Source organism: Saccopteryx leptura, chromosome 4 (assembly GCF_036850995.1).
Source record: "Saccopteryx leptura isolate mSacLep1 chromosome 4, mSacLep1_pri_phased_curated, whole genome shotgun sequence".
NCBI lineage: Eukaryota > Metazoa > Chordata > Mammalia > Chiroptera > Emballonuridae > Saccopteryx > Saccopteryx leptura.
The window spans coordinates 120,977,832-120,995,948 of NC_089506.1; the positions used below are offsets into that span (position 1 = coordinate 120,977,832).

At 51.6% G+C, this 18,117-nt stretch overlaps 2 protein-coding genes and 1 pseudogene across 2 annotated transcripts; 2 read left to right on the forward strand and 1 right to left on the reverse strand.

The window, feature by feature from the left end:
- Positions 1-1,078: 1,078 nt before the first annotated feature.
- On the reverse strand, positions 1,079-4,226 carry LOC136403022 (N-alpha-acetyltransferase 35, NatC auxiliary subunit-like; annotated as a pseudogene).
- A 4,009-nt stretch (positions 4,227-8,235) lies between these two features.
- Positions 8,236-11,344, forward strand: GALR2 (galanin receptor 2). Its single transcript, XM_066381906.1, is given in 4 exon segments — positions 8,236-9,235; positions 9,238-9,352; positions 10,575-11,007; positions 11,009-11,344. Coding segments are annotated over 4 exon segments (1,116 nt in total). The 5' UTR covers positions 8,236-9,003.
- A 437-nt stretch (positions 11,345-11,781) lies between these two features.
- On the forward strand, positions 11,782-18,067 carry ZACN (zinc activated ion channel). Its single transcript, XM_066381909.1, has 10 exons — positions 11,782-11,794; positions 13,303-13,427; positions 13,576-13,620; positions 13,789-13,895; positions 14,190-14,359; positions 15,261-15,385; positions 15,510-15,720; positions 15,858-16,022; positions 16,463-17,251; positions 17,852-18,067. The coding sequence occupies exons 1-9, from the start codon at positions 11,782-11,784 to the stop codon at positions 16,651-16,653; spliced, it is 1,152 nt and encodes a 383-aa protein (XP_066238006.1). The 3' UTR covers positions 16,654-17,251; positions 17,852-18,067.
- Positions 18,068-18,117: the final 50 nt, after the last annotated feature.

Sequence of the window (18,117 nt, forward strand, 5' to 3'; positions counted from 1 at the left end):
GAGTCCTTGCGCTCCAATCCTGGCTCCACTATTATTGGTTAGGAGATGTTGGGCAAATAACTTCCTCTCCGTCTATACCTTTTCCCCCATCTGTGAAATGGGGATGATCAATTAAGACGGTTAATACGAAGATTAAACCAACTGATGCATTTTAAAGTAAGTCTCTATTCAATACCACTAATCAGAAGAAAAATGCAAATCAAAACCACAATGAACTATTGCCTCACACCCATTAGGATGGTTACTATCCTCCCCCCCCCAAGTTAGAAACGGGGAGGCAGACAGACTCCCGCAGGCTCTCGACAGGGATCCACCCGGCATGCCCGCCAGGGGGCGATGCTCTGCCCATCTGGGGCGTTGCTCCCTTGCGGCCCTTGGCCATTCTAGCGCCTGAGGCAGAGGCCATGGAGCTGCCCTCAGCGCCTGGGCCAGCTTTGCTCCAATGGAGCCTTGGCTGCAGGAAGGAAAGAGGGAGATGGAGAGGAAAGAGAGGGGAAAGGGTGAAGAAGCAGATGGGCGCTTCTCCTGTGTGCTCTGGCCGGGAATCGAACCCAGCACTTCCACAAGCCCGATGGACGCTCTACCACGAAGCCAACCGGCCAGGGCCAGATGGTTACTATCTTTTTTTTTTTTTCCATCTCCGGTAGTACATTTTTGTCAAGAAGTTTATTAACCTTTACAAACACTATTTTTACTCCATTCATAAAAAATGACTTATGGCCTGACCAGGTGGTGGCGCAGTGGATAGAGCCTCGGACTGGGATGCGGAAGGACCCAGGTTCGAGACCCCGAGGTCACCAGCTTGAGCGCGGGCTCATCTGGTTTGAGCAAAGAGCTCACCAGCTTGGACCCAAGGTCGCTGGCTCCAGCAGGGGGTTACTCGGTCTGCTGAAGGCCCACGGTCAAGGCACATGTGAGAAAGCAATCAATGAACAACTAAGAAGTCGCAACGAGAAACTGATGATTGATGTTTCTCATCTCTCTCCGTTCCTGTCTGTCTGTCCCTGTCTATCTCTGCCTCTGTAAAAAAAAAAAAAAAGACATGATGAAATCTGTAATAAAACCATATAACGTTTGTCAATGCATTCACCAAGACCAGCTTCATCCATGGACATAACGAACCACTTTAAAACAGCAGTTTTCATTCACATCATATAAGGCTGTCAAACTGAAAGAATTCCTTATAATGGGTGGTTATGCAAGAATCCATTTTACTTCATGTTATGTGGTAAGTGATGGATGGATCCTCTAAGAGGAGAAGCGGAAAGTAGATTTTACCCCTTTTTGGTCTCCTTCCGTCTCAGACAAGTTTCACAACAGGAAAATATTTGTGAGCAGAGAAATCAAATTCGGGAGGAACCTTAGATTCCTTTTTGTGTCCTCCTGCCAATAACTTCATAACCACAAAGTTGGGTTTGGCAACCTTTAAAATTCTATTGACCTCACGGTCTGGGTTTGGGATACTTTCCAGTATCATTTTTGCCTGCTGGAAGTGCTTACTGGCTGCCACATAGAGCTCTGGAGACTGAGGAGGAGGGCTGTATTTATTGAGGTCTGACATCTTGAACTGCAGGTAGTGCACTGGGGGTGGTGTCATTACGCTGTTGAATGGAGCAAATCGGTGCTCATACCGAACTTGTTCACTGTCAAGCTCAAACTTGGGTTTCTGGACTTTGCCATCCATGTCAAATGCTACCATGGTCTTAAACATTCCAGCACACATATTCTGATAGGCCTGGCTCATTGTGATTTCTCGGCTCAAAGGGCGAACTTTCTTCTTTTTCTTTGTTTTTTTTATTGCTCCAGCCCTTCTGTTGCTCTTCCATTATCCTTTCCTCTGCCATCTGAGAGCCGTCGGCACGACTCAGTGTCGACATCAACCACGCATACAGGAATTCAGAGAGGTACCAATATATGTAGTAGTACTCATGCATGCTGTAGAGCTCCAACTCAAAGCCACTCAGAAGATACTGTATCATAATTCTGAGGTTGTGGTAAAGGACCCAGGTACCTAAACAGGCCAAACACTATCCTGTTTCAACAGCATAGTGTGAAGAGCTGCATCAACCTTCTCTGCCTCATCCTGCAAGGTAGCAAATTCCTCAAGAATATGACCAAGTTTGTCTCTCTGTCGAGCCCGATTATGCCCATGGATCTGAATTAGACTACAGAATGGCATCTGTTGTTTTCCGAGATGGGGGTCATAGTTTAATCCAGCCAGGCCTGTGGTTCCTGAGGGTTGTAGTAAGAGGGCATCAAAAGGTATCTCTGTACCTGCCCCTACCCGAACACAGTGAGTGACAAAGGAGTCGATACAGTCCTTATAGCCTGGTGATTGTTATATAGGCAGCACTTTGGAAAAGCACCGGAGGACTGACAAATGACCGAAGTGCATCTTTCACCATGTCTTGCATGAGATGAGTTCCAAAGACCTTTTTGTTATCCACCAGAAAAGTGGTTTGTAATAGAGATCTTGAAAGAACACATGGTGATTGTTCACTAAACTCACAGAAAAAATCCAGGATACAATGTAAATTTGTTAAATTGACCACAGATAGTTTTTATTCTATCTATTAATCTTGCAAAATAGTTGACCATTTCTTCCTTTTTTTTTTTTTTTTTTTTGTATTTTTCTGAAGCTAGAAACGGGGAGAGACATTCAGACAGACTCCCGCATGCGCCCGACCAGGATCCACCCGGCACGCCCACCGGGGGGGGGGGGGGACGCTCTGCCCACCAGGGGGCGATGCTCTGCCCCTCCAAGGCATCGCTCTGTTGCGACCAGAGCCACTCTAGCGCCTGGGGCAGAGGCCAGGAGCCATCCCCAGCGCCCGGGCCATCTTTGCTCCAATGGAACCTCGGCTGCGGGAGGGGAAGAGAGAGACAGAGAGGAAGGAGAGGGGGAGGGGTGGAGAAGCAGATGGGCGCTTCTCCTGTGTGCCCTGGCCGGGAATCGAACCTGGGACTTCTGCACGCCAGGCCGATGCTCTACCACTGAGCCAACCGACCAGGGCCATTTCTTCCCTTTTAATGATTTTTGCATATCGAGGGAAGGTGGGTGGAAGGAGCCTCTGGTTAACAAGGGGCTCAAGCCCCATCATAATTGGATGATCTCCTTTTTTTTTTTTTTTAAAGTAGATCTTTTTTTTTATTTTTTTATTTATTCATTTTTAGAGAGGAGAGAGAGAGGTAGAGAGACACAGAGAGAGAGAGAGAAGGGGGGGAGGAGCTGGAAGCATCAACTCCCATATGTGCCTTGACCAGGCAAGCCCAGGGTTTTGAACCGGCGACCTCAGCATTTCCAGGTCGACACTTTATCCACTGCGCCACCACAGGTCAGGCAGATGATCTCCTTTTGTAGTATCATTCTGGGCCTGGATGCCATCATGCAATGAATTATGAATGGCAGAAAGAAGATCTGCTGCTTGAACCATCAATTTTTGAGCTTCTGCAACAGCACTGGTCTCTTTCTTAGTAAAGGCTATAAGCACGGTCAGTAACACTCGAGTAAATTTCACTCTGCTGAATACTGCTAAACACTGTTGGTGTTCTAGTTCAACTTCTGGATCTCTTTCCTCTCCTTGTCGACTTCGAGTACTCTTTACTCTTCTTTGCATGTCATCCTCCACATCTTTTAGCATGCCTGTAACGCGAAGATCTGTCACACTGTTAGCCATTTTAAACCCATAAGTCATTGACTGAAAATCTTCCTCTTCAAAAACAACAGCTTTATTTACTTTTTCCCTTGCAATGTCACAGATTTTCAAGATTCCCAGAGCAAAAGCTTTCATGGCAGGATCTTCTATAAAGTCTGGATTATGAATGTAAAGGCACGTAAATACTGTCTGTGCCAAGGAGTGGCCTTCTAACCATGTTATCGAACAGCAAAAACATGTATCCATTATTCCTATCAATTCAGGAAAGGTGAGGTCTTTAATTTTAATGGTGCCATCCTTGATAGCTTGTTCAAAATTGAGAACTTTTCAATTAACTTTGTTTCCAATCATGCCAGCATCCATCTTGGGATCCATCATTTCAATGGCAGACATGGCTTCAAAAAGACCAAATAGCTTATCATGAAGCAGTTCTCCCAACTTTCATTCTCGACAAGCTTCTTCAAAATCCTGAGTTATGTCCACCCACTTGGTATTGCCTTTTTCCACCTTTTCCGGTATACTGAGCTCCCATCCTAAATCATGGTCTTCGGCAGAGGCTTTCATATCCATTATGCACCTCTTCCCTCACCACCGCCAGTTGGGCCGATGGCGGCCGTCGTTTCTTCTCGCAGAAGAGAGATGGTTACTATCTTAAAATAACATGCAGTGGTGAGGATGTGGAGAAACTGGACCTGTGATAGACTTGTGGCATGAACATAAAATGGTGCAGCCACTGTGGAAGACAGTATGATAGTTCTTCAGAAAATTGAAGAATTACCATAAGATCCAGCAATTTCACTTCTGGGTATATATCCAAAAGAATTGAAAGCAGGACTGAGGTATTTGTGCACTGACATTCATAGCAGCATTATTCACAATAGCCAACAGATGGGAGCAACCCAGTGGCCCTTGAGGCATAAACAAAATGTGGTTTGAATATCCATTCAGTGGAATATTATTCATCCTTAAAAGGGAAGGAAATTCCAACACATGCTACAACATGGGTGAAGCTTGAAAATAATGTGCTAAGTAAGCCTGTCACAAAAGACATACAGTATGATTCCACTTATATGAAGTATCTGGTGCAGTCAAATTCATAGAAAGAATGGTGGTTGCCAGGGGCTGAAGGCAGGAGAAATGGGGAGTTATGGTATAGAGTTTCAGTTTTGCAAGATTAAAAGTTCAGGAGATTGGCTGTGCAACTATGTAAATAGAATTAACACTACTAAACGACACACTTATGAGTGTTTAAGATGGTAAATTATATGTTTTATGTATTTTACCACAAAAATAAATCTTAATAAAGTAAGTCTTCCAAATATTCATTGACAAATAAATTAATAAACAGAAAATGTATGTCCATACAGTGGAATATTACTTGGCCATAAAAAGCAATAAAGTACTAATATATGCTACAACATAGATGAGTCTTTAAAATATTATGCTACCCAGCCCTGGCCGGTTGGCTCAGCAGTAGAGCGTCGGCCTGGCATGCGGGGGACCCGGGTTCGATTCCCGGCCAGAGCACATAGGAGAAGCGCCTATTTGCTTCTCCACCCCTCCCCCTCTCCTTCCTCTCTGTCTCTCTCTCTTCCCCTCCTGCAGCTGAGGCTCCATTGGAGCAAAGATGGCCCGGGCGCTGGGAATGGCTCCTTGGCCTCTGCCCCAGGCGATAGAGTGGCTCTGGTCGCGGCAGAGCGAAGCCCCGGAGGGGCAGAGCATCGCCCCCTGGTGGGCAGAGCCTCGCCCCTGGTGGGCGTGCCGGGTGGATCCCGGTCAGGCGCATGCAGGAGTCTGTCTGACTGTCTCTCCCCGTTTCCAGCTTCAGAAAAATACAAAAAAAAAATAATAATAATAAAATAAAAAATTATGCTACCTGAAAGAAGCCACACAAAATGCTACATATTGTATGAGTCCATTTATATGAAATATCCACGATAGGCAAATCTTTAGAGACAGAAAGTAGTGGTTGCCTAGAATTTAGAGTAGAGGTGGAGATTGGAGGCTGATGGCTAAAGGGTAGAGTTTCTTTGAGGAGGAATGATAAAGCTCTAAAATTGATTGTGGTGAAGGTTGTACAACTCTGTGAATGTACTGAAAACCAAATAAAGACTTTAAATGCCTGACCTGGCCTGACCTGTGGTGGCGCAGTGGATAAAGCGTCGACCTGGAAATGCTGAGGTCGCCGGTTCGAAACCCTGGGCTTGCCTGGTCAAGGCACATATGGGAGTTGATGCTTCCAGCTCCTCCTCCCCTTCTCTCTCTCTCTGTCTCTCCATTCTCTCTGTCTCTCCTCTCTAAAATGAATAAATAAAAAAAAATTAAAAAAAAAATAAATGCCTGACCTGTGGTGGCGCAGTGGATAAAGTGTCAACCTGGAACACTGAGGTTGCCGGTTCGAAACCCTGGGCTTGCCGGGTCAAGGCACATATGGAAGTTGATGCTTCCTGCTCCTCTCCTCCTCCTCCTCCTCTCTCTCTCTCTCTCTCTTTCCCCTAAAATGAATAAATAAAATCTTTAAAATAAATAAATAAAATAAAATATTCATGAAAAATATTAAATAATACCTGGCCAAAAAAAAAAAAAAAAGACTTTAAACTTTTTTTTTCTTTTTCTTTTTTTTTTTTTTAAATTCATTTTAGAAAAGGGGGTGGAGAGAGAGAGAGGAGAGAGAGAGGAGAGGGGGAGGAGCAGGAAGCATCAACTCCCATATGTGCCTTGACCAGGCAAGCCCAGGGTTTCGAACCGGCGACCTCAGCATTTCCAGGTCGACGCTTTATCCACTGCGCCACCACAGGTCAGGCCAAAAAAAAAAAAAGACTTTAAATGAGTAAATTGAATGGTAGGTGAGAAATATTTTAATTCCTTTTTTTTTTTTTTAAGTAAGTCAGATTGTGTAAGACCTTTAGCGAAAACTCTGCAGTGGCTCCTCATTTTATTTAGACTAGAAGCCACTGTCCTTACAGTGGGAAAAAATCCCTACATGCTATGCCTCTTACCTCTTTTTCTTCCAACCTCCTTCTTGTTCATTCAGCACAGCCATCCCAGCCTCCTTGCTGAGGCATCTGAGCACGTGTCTGCTGGAGGGCTGGTAATGGCTAGTCTCTCTATCTGGAAGGCTCTTCTCCTAGATATCTGCTAATTTAGCTCCCTCAGCTCCTTTAAGTCTTTGCTCAAATGTCACTCTCCAAATGAGGTCTGCCTGACCACCCCATTTTATTTATTTATTTGTGACAGAGAGACAGACAGACAGACAGGGACAGACAGATAGGAAGGGAGAAGCATCAATTCTTTGTTGTGGCACCTTCGTTATTCATTGATTGCTTTCTCATATGGGCCTTGACAGGGGTGGGGGGCTATAGTAGAGCAAGTGACCCCTTGCTCAAGCCAGTGACCTTTGGGCTCAAGCCAGTGACCATGGGGTCATGTCTATGATCCCACACTCAAGCCTGTACTCAAGGTAGTAACCTCAGGGTTTCAAACCTGAGTCCTCTGTGTCCCAGTTTGATGCTCTACCCACTGTGCCACTACCTGGTCTGGCCTGACAACCCCATTTTATTGTTTTTATTTTTTATTTTTTTATATTTTATTTATTGATTTTTAGGCTTTCTCGTGGATGTCTTGCTCATATCACATTTTGTAGAGGCTGTCTCTTTTAAAAAAAAAAATTTTTAATAGTACCCCATTTTAAATTGCACCATCACCATTTACCCTGACCCACTTTGCCTGCAAGTACTTATGAGCTTGTAATAGATGAATAACTTACTTTAGTTATGTTTATTGTGCACCTCCCCTGCTAGAAGGGAAGCTCATGGAGGGCCTTGACCTTTGTAGAGCTCACTGGTAGATCCCAAGGACCCAGAACAGTGCCTGGAAAGGAGTAGGTGCTTAACGAATACTTACTAAATAAAAGAATGACAAGTATCTCATAAAATATGAACTGTTGTTATCTTTCTATTCAATGAAAAAGCTGGCAGGACAGGATGTGAATAAGGTTGTCCTACCCACATGACCAAGTAGCTGGGCTCCTAAGGCTAAGATCCTGGGGGTTTGGGGGGAAGAGGAAATATAATGGTGTTGACTGGAAGCCAATGAACAGGGCAGGGGAAGGTGCAGCAGAGATGAAACTACAGGGGCAGAAGGTAGTGATTTTCACATCCAGTGAACTGGGGTGGGGTGGGGGTTAAATTCTATAGAAACAGTAAGGGTTCTATGCCACAAAGGCTTGATGACTAATAGGTCAAAATTAAAAACAAATATTTAAGTTTTATTGCAACCTAAACACCCTCCTGGCCCTCTAGGAAAATACTGCTGGTGTGTGGAACGCTGTTACTTTGTATTTAAGTTTTCCCTTGGATATCTGTTTAGGGTAAGAAGAGAATTTGATTCATTCAGATTCAACAAACTGGACTCAGGACTCTCAGACACATTTCATTCCATTCTTACTAGTGTCCTCTGAGAGGGTGTTATTACCCATGGTACAGCTGAAAAAATTGAGGCATAATGCCAAGGACAGAACCTGACACACAGGAGATGTCCAATAAATATTATTTATTGAATTGAATTGGAGGGAGAAACATTCAATGGTGGAGAGCAGGGAATGAGACGAAGCTGAACAAGTTCCCTCATTCCTACCAGACTCTCTGGGGTCTCTGAGCTCTCCTGCGAGGCATGATGCTCCTGGAAATTACAAATAGAAAGAGGAGTGGAACACATGGCAGGGCTGTCCCACTTACTAATTCTGGGAAACTGAGCCCCTCCCCCAAATCTGCCTCAGCCCCTTGTCATCTCCTCATTACCACCTCTTAGCACACGCCCCGAAATCTTTCTAGGACATCCCCTAACCAGCACGGGGAGGTCCGGCGTGCCCATCAGGCTTCAGGGAAGCGCCAGGGCGCGTGGGGGGTCCCGGGCGAGCGCTCCTGGCAGCGCGGTACACACGTGGGTCCCTGCGATCGGTCCCTCCACCATTTCTACTTCTCCCGGAGACGTCAGTTCGCCGCTCAGCGGGGCACAACAGGCATTCCGGGCCTGGAGCGTGCCGACGACGCCAAAGGGTCCTGTGCCCCCTGGTTGGGCTGCCTGTGCCTTGTCTGAGACGCGCCAGCGCCACTCCACAGTCCTTCTCTCCTTCGCGACCATCCGCCTGGGGGTACCATCCTATCCTTACCAGCAGCTCGCTCCTCCCCACCACTCCAGGGCAGCCTTATCCCCAGCTCAAGTCTCCGCCTGGCTCCCTCCGCCCGCAGTTTCGCGGAGTCTGCAGCGGCTGAAGCCACGGGAGCTGCGCGTTCACCAGGACCCAGATCGCTGCAGGGACACGGGTAGCCTCGAGTTTGGCGTCATCATGAATGGCTCGGGTGGTCCAGGGGTCGAGGACGCGAGCGAGGCGGGCGACGGAGGCAGCTGGCAGCCTGAGGCGGTCATCGTGCTCATGCTATTCGCGCTCATCTTTCTCGTGGGCACCGTGGGCAACACACTGGTGCGCGGCGGCCGGGCGGTCAGCACCATCTACCTGTTCCTCCTCAACCTGGGCGTGGCTGACCTATGTTTCCTTTTGTGTTGCGTACCCTTCCGGACCCCTACACCTTGGACCGCTGGGTGTTCGGTTCGCTGCTCTGCAAAGCCGTGCACTTTCTTACCTTCCTCACCGTTCATGCCAGCGGCTTCACGCTGGCCGTCGTCTCCTCGGACAAGCAAGCGCCCTGGCAGCCCAAGGGTCAGTCACGCAGAGAGTAGATAAGGATTGTACAAGTCGGCGTGTTGGAGAAAGAAGAGTAAGAACGGGGGACCGCAGTGTCCCCTGTTAGGTGTGGCCTCGGGGGGCTGCAGCCTGGAGCGCCGGCAACCGACAATGCGCAGCGTTTCTGGGTGGAAAGCGTTTTCCTGTACTTGGTCTCGCTTGAGTCTCAATGTACCTGTGAGGCTGGGTTGGGAGGGATTACTGGGCCCAATTACGTAACAGCCGAGACCGAGTTTTCTTGAATGACTTGCTCAGAGTCGTCCATCTAATAATCATGTGCGGGAAGCCAGCGGTCTCAAGCTGTCAAATTCAGGCGCCACCCCCTCGCTAGCCTTGAAGCCGGTGTTTGCTTGTCGCACTCGACTCTGTTCCGTACTACGAAATTTCAGCCCTTCGCGGGGGGCCTTTGCCAAAGTCCAAGCGAGCACGCCTGAGGGCCCCTAGCTTGGTCCCGCCCCTTCTGCACCCCACTCCAGGCCTGGGTCAAGGTCAGGGAGAGGAGTGCGCCCGAACTCGCCCATTCCCCAAGCCAAGCTAGAGCTTAGAAGGACGCCTGGATGATTCCTGGGGAGTAAATCCGGGTCTGACTACGGTATCTCCCCGCCCCCTCCGCCCCTACGTGTTTACTACCTCCTCCGAAAACACAGCGAGGTGAGGCCACAATCCCCATACACCTGTGCCACTGAGCGCAGAGTGTGACGATGCCAAGATCGTTAGTGGGACCCACAGAGCCTCGGCTTCTCTAAGGAGTTTCCTTGCCGTGCCTTGCCTGAGGTGTCTCTAAGGCTGTCTGCTAGAGCCTCAAGGCGCCTGGGTCCCACCTAGCCGGGCACCGTCACTGGTGGATAATAACAGACTTCCGGAGCCCAAAAGTCAGTTCAGCCTTTGGGGTGCCCTCCCGGGTGGAGTCTGACTGTGGTCGTGTCCCGGGAGGAGCAGATGAATGGCCTATACACTCTCCTTTCCTGCTGCCGGATCTTGCCCCATATCTAGACGTGGCTTCGAGTGTCTGGAATGCACTGGGTCGTCCTCCATGTGTGTGTGTGTGAGTGGTGTGACCGTGCGCTAAGGACCTTCCTAGAGAGCTGGTGTGAGATTCGAGGTCCAAGGGTCCGGGCCTGCACCCGCGAATCCGCCCGCTAAACCAATGTCTCCCTTCCTGGCCTGACCCAGAGGTATCTGGCTATCCGCTATCCGCTACACTCCCGTGAGCTGCGCACACCTCAAAACGCGTTGGCGGCCATCGGGCTTATTTGGGGTCTCTCGCTGCTCTTCTCTAGACCCTACCTGAGTTACTATCGCCAGTCGAGGTTGGCCAACCTTACCGTGTGCCACCCAGCGTGGAGCTCGCCTCGACAATGTGCCATGGACCTCTGCACTTTTGTCTTCAGTTACTTGCTTCCTGTGCTCGTGCTCAGCCTGACCTACGAGCGCACTTTGCACTACCTCTGGCGCGTGGCCAACCCTGTGGCCATCCGCTCGGGTGCCCCGCGCGCCAAGCGCAAGGTGACGCGCATGATCATCATCGTGGCAACGCTCTTCTGCCTCTGTTGGATGCCTCACCATGCGCTTATCCTCTGCATGTGGTTCAGCCACTTTCCACTTAATGCGCGCCACCTACGCGCTGCGCATCCACTCGCTCTTGGTCGCCTAAGCTAACTCCTGCGTCAACCCCATCGTCTCTGCGCTGGTCTCCAAGCACTTCCGCAAGGGCTTCTGCAAGATTTGCACTGGCCTGCTGCGCCGCGCGCGGCGCAGAACCTCAGGCCGCCCGTGTGTCCCAGAGCAGGGCACCCTAGCGGCAGTGTACTGGAGCGAGTCCACTGACCTGACGCTTGCGAGCGAGGCCGGGACCTCCGCCGCTGTGCTGGCGCCCCCTAGCGGCGTGGGTCCCGGGCCGGCCCTGGCGGGACCAAAACGTATCCAGCGGCATCCTGACAGTTAATGTGACTTAAACGCACTTAGAGCTTATGCTAGGGTGATAAAAGTTTGGAGTCAGAGGTCGGGGAATCTTGGGTGGAGTTTCGCCTGTTAATAAAATAAGCAAACCATTTCACTTGTACAGATGACCTGTCTCCGCCTATCTCATGGAGCTCTGTGGTAAAAAAGCCTCTGGTACTTCACAGGGGGAGCTTTGGAAAATTGGGTGCAGGTGTTTTCCTGAGTTACGGGAGAGTGGGCAGCCTGTGCCGAAGACAGCAGAGTTAAAAATCTGCGTAGAAAATCCTAAATGAGTGAGGCTGGCGAGAGTGCAACGGGGGAAGGCTCTTTGTACGTGGTCAACCGGAGGCGCCAGTGCATATAGATTGGCAAACCAGCCGCCACCAATGCGTGTGACACAAGCAGGCAGTGTTTAAGCTCACTCGATAAAGTCAGTCGATGATGGGTGTAGACAGTATGTGTGTTCGTGCGCCATTGTGTGGGGCGTCCTTGAATGCTCCCAGCTCCGTTGGGCCCTTTCGAGTCTTGGCAGCCCTATCAGTGCCTATGGACTTTCAGCCTTGAGGTTTCCTGGACTTTCTGTAGCTATCTGGAATCAGGTCTGCAACCCCTAGGTTTCTCCTGCAGGCCAGGAAAGTCGCGCCCCACCCATGCTGATCCTGTTCCAGGGCCCACAGCAGCGATTCTAAGGCACTGCTGGGATGGGCCAGGCTGAGAATCGGTGCGGGAATAGGGATGCTCTGGGACTTTGCTCCTGACCTAGCCTCCACCTTTCCCCGGGTTCGCCCCACTCCGGGAGTCCTTGAGCCAAAACTTTATACGTGGAATTGGCTCAGTCCTGGCCAGATAGCTTGGTTGGTTAGAGCATTGTCCAGAAGCACAGAGGTTGCCAGTTGGATCCCCAGTCAGGGCACACACAAGAACAGATCGATGCCTCCCCCCTTCCCCTTCCTCTCTCACTAAAATCAACCAATAAAGATTTTAAAAAAATGAAATTGGTGCTTGACCAGGAGGTGGTGCAGTGGATAGAGCGTCAGACTGGAATGCCGAGGACCCAGGTTCGAGACCCCGAGGTCGCCAGCTTGAGCGCAGGCTCATCTGGTTTGAGCAAAAGCTCACCAGCTTGGACCCAAGGTCGCTGGCTTGAGCAAAGGGTCACTCGATCTGCTGAAGGCCCGCGATCAAGGCACATATGAGAAAGCAATGTCGCAATGTGTAATGAAAAACTAATGATTGATGCTTCTCATCTCTCCGTTCCTGTCTGTCCTTGTCTATCCCTCTGTCTCTGTAAAAAAAAAAAAAAATGAAATTGGTTCACTGTTTAATGAGAAGGAAAACTCTTAAGGGTGTGCCTATCTCACATCGTTGAGTGCAGGGCACTTTGACAAGGGCTTGTGTTCTTAACCAGGCAGGTGTCCACTATGGAAACGCAAGGGAGGCCCTTGGCATCTGCCCAGATTGGAAGGACTGAGTCAGGGAAGCAGGGGTGTTGTTCTATGCTTGCCTGGCCCACTTGGCTGGCCTTGAACTTGGCAACCAGTTCCAGGTGGTAGAAATGGAGCAGGACAGGAAAGCCTAGGCAGGTGCAGGGCGGGCAGGGCTTGGCCCAGGGCTTTGTCTTTGGATGTTTGCAGAAACCAGGGTGGGGTGGGGGTGCCAAGTCTAAGGCCCCAGGGTCATTGCACAGAGTAGCTGCCTGGACCAACTGCTCAGTCCTCAAGAGAAGCGATTGAAATAGAAATTGTAGCTTAGGTGCTGCTGCTCTGTCCAGCCTCTCTATGCAGCCACTAATGATGGCCTTGTGGCTCCTTCTTCATCTCGTTTTCAGACTTGGCACCACTTGGTCCTTGGACCAGGGCCACAGCTTCTATGCACCAGCTGTTGGTAGGTGGAAGGAATAAGGGAATGAACCTTGGGATTTGGTCCCCAAGGCACCGGATGACTTCAACCTCCATCCCTCAGCTTGGTCATCCTTCTTCAACCTCAGCTCGCCCCTGGAGGTTCAGGAAACCATCCAGATTCCAAACAACGGGAGTGCGCCCCTGCTCGTGGACGTGCAGGTGTTTGTGTCAAATGTATTTAATGTGGTAAGAGTCCTTAGGCCAAGGAAGGGGCAGGGGCTAAGTGCTGAGCTGGGAATGGGACAGGACTCAGTCCCTGGAGTGCTGTGGTCCCCTGCCTTCTTTTGTCATGTAGCAGCGATCCCTCAGGTGACTTGCTGCCTCTCTCCCCCAGGACATCCTTCGGTACACAGTATCCTCCATGCTGCTGCTTCGGCTGGTGAGAGGCCACGGTGGTGGTGGGGAGTATGAGTGTAAAATGGTGGAGATGGGGCAGGAGAGCCTTCTCTGAGTCCCGCTCAGAAGTACCAGTCTTCACCAACCTGCCAAGCTGAGAGGCATGTATATATGGAAAGCCAGAGCCTTAGTGGCATCCTTGTGTCCCTAGTCCTGGCTGGACACTCGCCTAGCCTGGAACGCAAGTGCGCACCCACGGCGGGTACGTACGCTGCCCTGGGACTCACTGTGGACACCAGAACTCACTATCCAGGAGGCGTAAGTGAGGCAGGAGTTCTAGTCACAGGAACCACCATGCATGTCCCTGTGTCTTCCCCATTTAGAGCCTGGAGAACCTCTTAGTGAATATCCTTCTCCTGGTGGTCCTGCCAGACACTGGTGTGTCCCCAAGTTCCTCTCTTCTGGTGGCCAGACCATTAGCATGCCCCCATGTTTCCCTCTTCCTTTTGGAACCTGTGGGCAGGGGACGGCAGTTGGGCACATGCCCGAATCCCCCCTCCTCCCCCTTCAGAGAAGGGGCTGGGCCTCTGGCTGTGGTGTTTTTCCCTGCAGGCTCAGGGTGGACTGGCAGGACCAGAGCCCACAGGCCCAAGTGTACCAAGATGGCCACGTTGAGCTCTACCTAGACCTCACCACGGAGACCAACTGTGACTTTGAGCTCCTCCACTTCCCCAGGGACCAGAGTGACTGCACCCTCAGCTTCTACGCTCTCAGCAACACTGGTGCTGACTGGACGGGAGCTGGCGGGTGAGGGTAGAGGGGCGGGGAAGCCTCTGGCCTCCAGCAAATGTCTGACACAGATTGAGTGGGCCTGTGTTCACACCATCTACCCCTGGGCTTAGGGGAGCTGAATAGATGGATCCAGCAGAACATGCTTCTCACCCTGCATCTCCCAAATAGCAGCCCTGTCTCCTAGTTCTCCCTGCTCTCACTGTAGTCCCTCAGCAACTGCAAAACAATTGCCCTCAAAAGCAAGGGCCAAACTGCTGTGGCTAGTCCACTGGTGTCAGCTCAGGTTGCTGCGGCCTCATCCTGGAAACATCTTGAAGGTGTAACCACACAGCCAAAACCCCACAGACCTGTCAGGCGATGTCCCACGTGGCAGAGAAGTCCCACCTTTCCCTTATATCCTTCCCCTCTGGGAAATACCACAGCTGCTGCCCCATGAATCCTAACATTTCAGATGTAAGATGGTACATAGGTAGATGAGTCTGTGAAGTGCATTTATTTTTACAATGAAAATTAATCTATTATCTATTTATTATCTGAAAAAGCCCTTCCTCTAGCTCAGCGGTTCTCAACCTGTGGGTCGCAACCCCAGCGGGGGTTGAACGACCAAAATACAGGGGTCGCCTAAAGCCATCCTTTAGGCGACCCCCGCCAGAGTCGCAACCCACAGGTTGAGAACCACTGCTCTAGCTGGAGAAAACTTGGTGGGTGTGTGTGTGCAAATTCAGGTTTGGAAAGTCCTTGCATGGACCAGTTTCATCTCCAAGTCTGCCTCCAACAGCCATCAGAAGTCTCCATCACCCCTGGGCACCAGCTTGTTCCTGCCCCTACTCCCAAGAGATTCGGGGTCAGGGGTATCTCTTTAGTTCATGGTTCTCACCCCCACCCTCCCAGTGATGGAGCTGGAGTTCCAGGCCCACGTGGTGAATCAGATTGTGAGTGTCAAGAGGGAATATGTAGTTCGGGATTTGAAAACCCAAGTCCTAACCCAGCAGCTGGTGCCCTGCTTCCAGGTGACGGTGAGTCGGGAGGTGGCTTGAGAGGGCTGCAGGGGCATTGAGGATGCAGAGCTAGGGGCATGTCATCACCCTTCTATTGCCTACCCCCTGTACATTACCCCCCAAAACTCTTATTTCCTTCCAGTTGCGCCTACAGAACACAGCATTAAAGGCCGTCATAGCTCTGTTGGTACCTGGGGAGGCACTGCTGTTGGCTGACCTATGTGGTGGGCTATTGCCCCTCCAGGCCACAGAGCGCATTGCCTACAAAGTGACCCTGCTGCTGGGCTACCTTGTCTTTCACTCCTCCCTGGTGCAGGCCCTGCCCGGCTCCTCCTCCTGCAACCCACTGCTCAGTAAGCCCTGCACCCTCCTGGTCCTGGGCGGGACCACTCTGCCTGGCCTGCCTCCTTTCTCCCTTTCTGCTCAGCTCCCTGGGCACTGGAGGCACAGGCCTGGGCCCTGACTTTTGCCCTACCCCACCCCTCCCCAGTTTACTACTTCACAGTCCTGCTGTTGCTGCTATTCATCAGCACCACGGAGACGGTGCTGTTGGCTGGGCTGCTGGCCCGGGACCACCTCAGGGCCAAGAGCAGCCCCAGCCCAGCCCTGAGAAGGGAGCAGCAGGATCACGAGGCTATAGGGCCTAATCCTGAAGGTGCGCAGGGGCTGAGGCCTTTCCTGCGGGGTGGGTGAGGAATGAGGCTAGGAGCAGGTTTGATGGGGCAGAGCTGGCAGGCTGCATGCCTGGTGCTGGGGTCAGGGGTGCTGGGCTATTTAGAGGCTCCTTGTGCTCACTCTGCTGTCCCACATCAGCCCTTGGAAGAAGCAGGTCTGGAGCAGTGAGCAAGGTTAGCTTCCCTGAAGGCTGGGTGACTTCAAACTCCCCAAGATAACCCCATGCCTTCTGAACTTCCTCTAAGATGGTCTTTCTTCAACTCAAGATGGCCTAGAATAGGCCAGACCCCAACATTTATTTACTAGTCGTGAATCTGTGGAAGGGAGGAATATGGCTGAAGTCCCTGGGTTACTCTTCTGCTCTGGGAAAGGGTGTGAGGCGAGCCCTGAAGTGCAGCTCCTTTCCTTCCTCCCCCACAGAAGCTACCAGAGGAGTAACAGGGTCCCAGAGGAGCTGGGCTGAGGCCGCCGACCACACCTTCTTCCTGCTGTATGTGGCAGGGGTGGTGTGCAGCCAGTTCATCTTCATTGGACTCTGGATGTGGGCGACGTGCAAGTCTGATCCAGCCCCTGGCGAGGCCACACCCCATGGCTGGCAGCGCAGGCTGTAATAGGGCAGTGCCCAGGGCTGCAGACCTGGGAGAGGGCCAGGTCAGGGTCTCTGGAGGGGAAGGGAGGATGACGTTTTCTGTTTCCCTAAGCTTGGAGGACTCCAGGCCACCTTGAGCTCTCTTCTGTTACCATGCAAGCAACGAGTGTGAAATAAACCCATCACCCAAGTGCACCCCAAGGATCCGTCTTCAACAAGCTTAGCAGTTCATACTTGTTCTATGGAGGTCGGGTCCCACCTCACACCCCGACCCATTCCACTCCTGACCTCACCAGTGGCCACCAGTCAGCCAGTTCCTCTCCCCCCCAGCCTAACTGCTCCTTCAACCACTGCTGCTTGACCCTGGGCTAGGATGGACTGGGCACCAGGAAAGAGGGGTCTAGAGGCAGGCTGTACAGGGGGGTTAGAATGCCTCTGAACTGGTGAGGGGTGCTGGACCCCAGAGAGAATGGAGAGAGCTCACTCCTGGGGGACAGAACACCCCAACCCCAGGCCATGGGGAATGCGTTTTCTGCACTAATTCTGAGAGCAGATCGGTCCTGCCTGTTTCCCCTCCAGGCTCTCTGGCTGGGATGTGGCCTGGGCCTGTCTCCCCACAGGTCTGAGTGGACATCCTGCCTGTTTCCCCTCCAGGCTCTCTGGCTGTGCCGTGGCCTGTGCCTGTCTCCCCACAGGTCTGAGTGGGCATCCTGCCTGTTTCCCCTCCAGGCTCTCTGGCTGTGCCGTGGCCTGGGCCTGTCTCCCCACAGGTCTGAGTGGGCATCCTGCCTGTTTCCCCTCCAGGCTCTCTGGCTGTGCCGTGGCCTGGGCCTGTCTCCCCACAGGTCTGAGTGGGCATCCTGCCTGTTTCCCCTCCAGGCTCTCTGGCTGTGCCGTGGCCTGGGCCTGTCTCCCCACAGGTCTGAGTGGACATCCTGCCTGTTTCCCCTCCAGGCTCTCTGGCTGTGCCGTGGCCTGGGCCTGTCTCCCCACAGGTCTGAGTGGACATCCTGCCTGTTTCCCCTCCAGGCTCTCTGGCTGGGATGTGGCCTGGGCCTGTCTCCCCACAGGTCTGAATGGACATCCTGCCTGTTTCCCCTCCAGGCTCTCTGGCTGGGATGTGGCCTGGGCCTGTCTCCCCACAGGTCTGAGTGGGCATCCTGCCTGTTTCCCCTCCAGGCTCTCTGGCTGGGATGTGGCCTGGGCCTGTCTCCCCACAGGTCTGAGTGGGCAAGGCAGTGCTCCAGCCCCAGCTCGGAACTGGGCTGGCGGTGGGGTTGTTCTGCCTCCTGCTCTTGTGCTTATGAGGCAGCTGTAGGCACAGGCCTTTGTCTTCCTCTCTGTCCTCTCCTGTCTTGAAACCATTACGTGGCCCCTGAAGGCTGTGGTCAGGGACAAAATACCAAAAGTGTGAAACCCAGTACCCAGGAGAGTGCTGGTTTGGTAGAGGACAGGGGCTGTGGGAAGAAGCACAAACTAGGCCCAG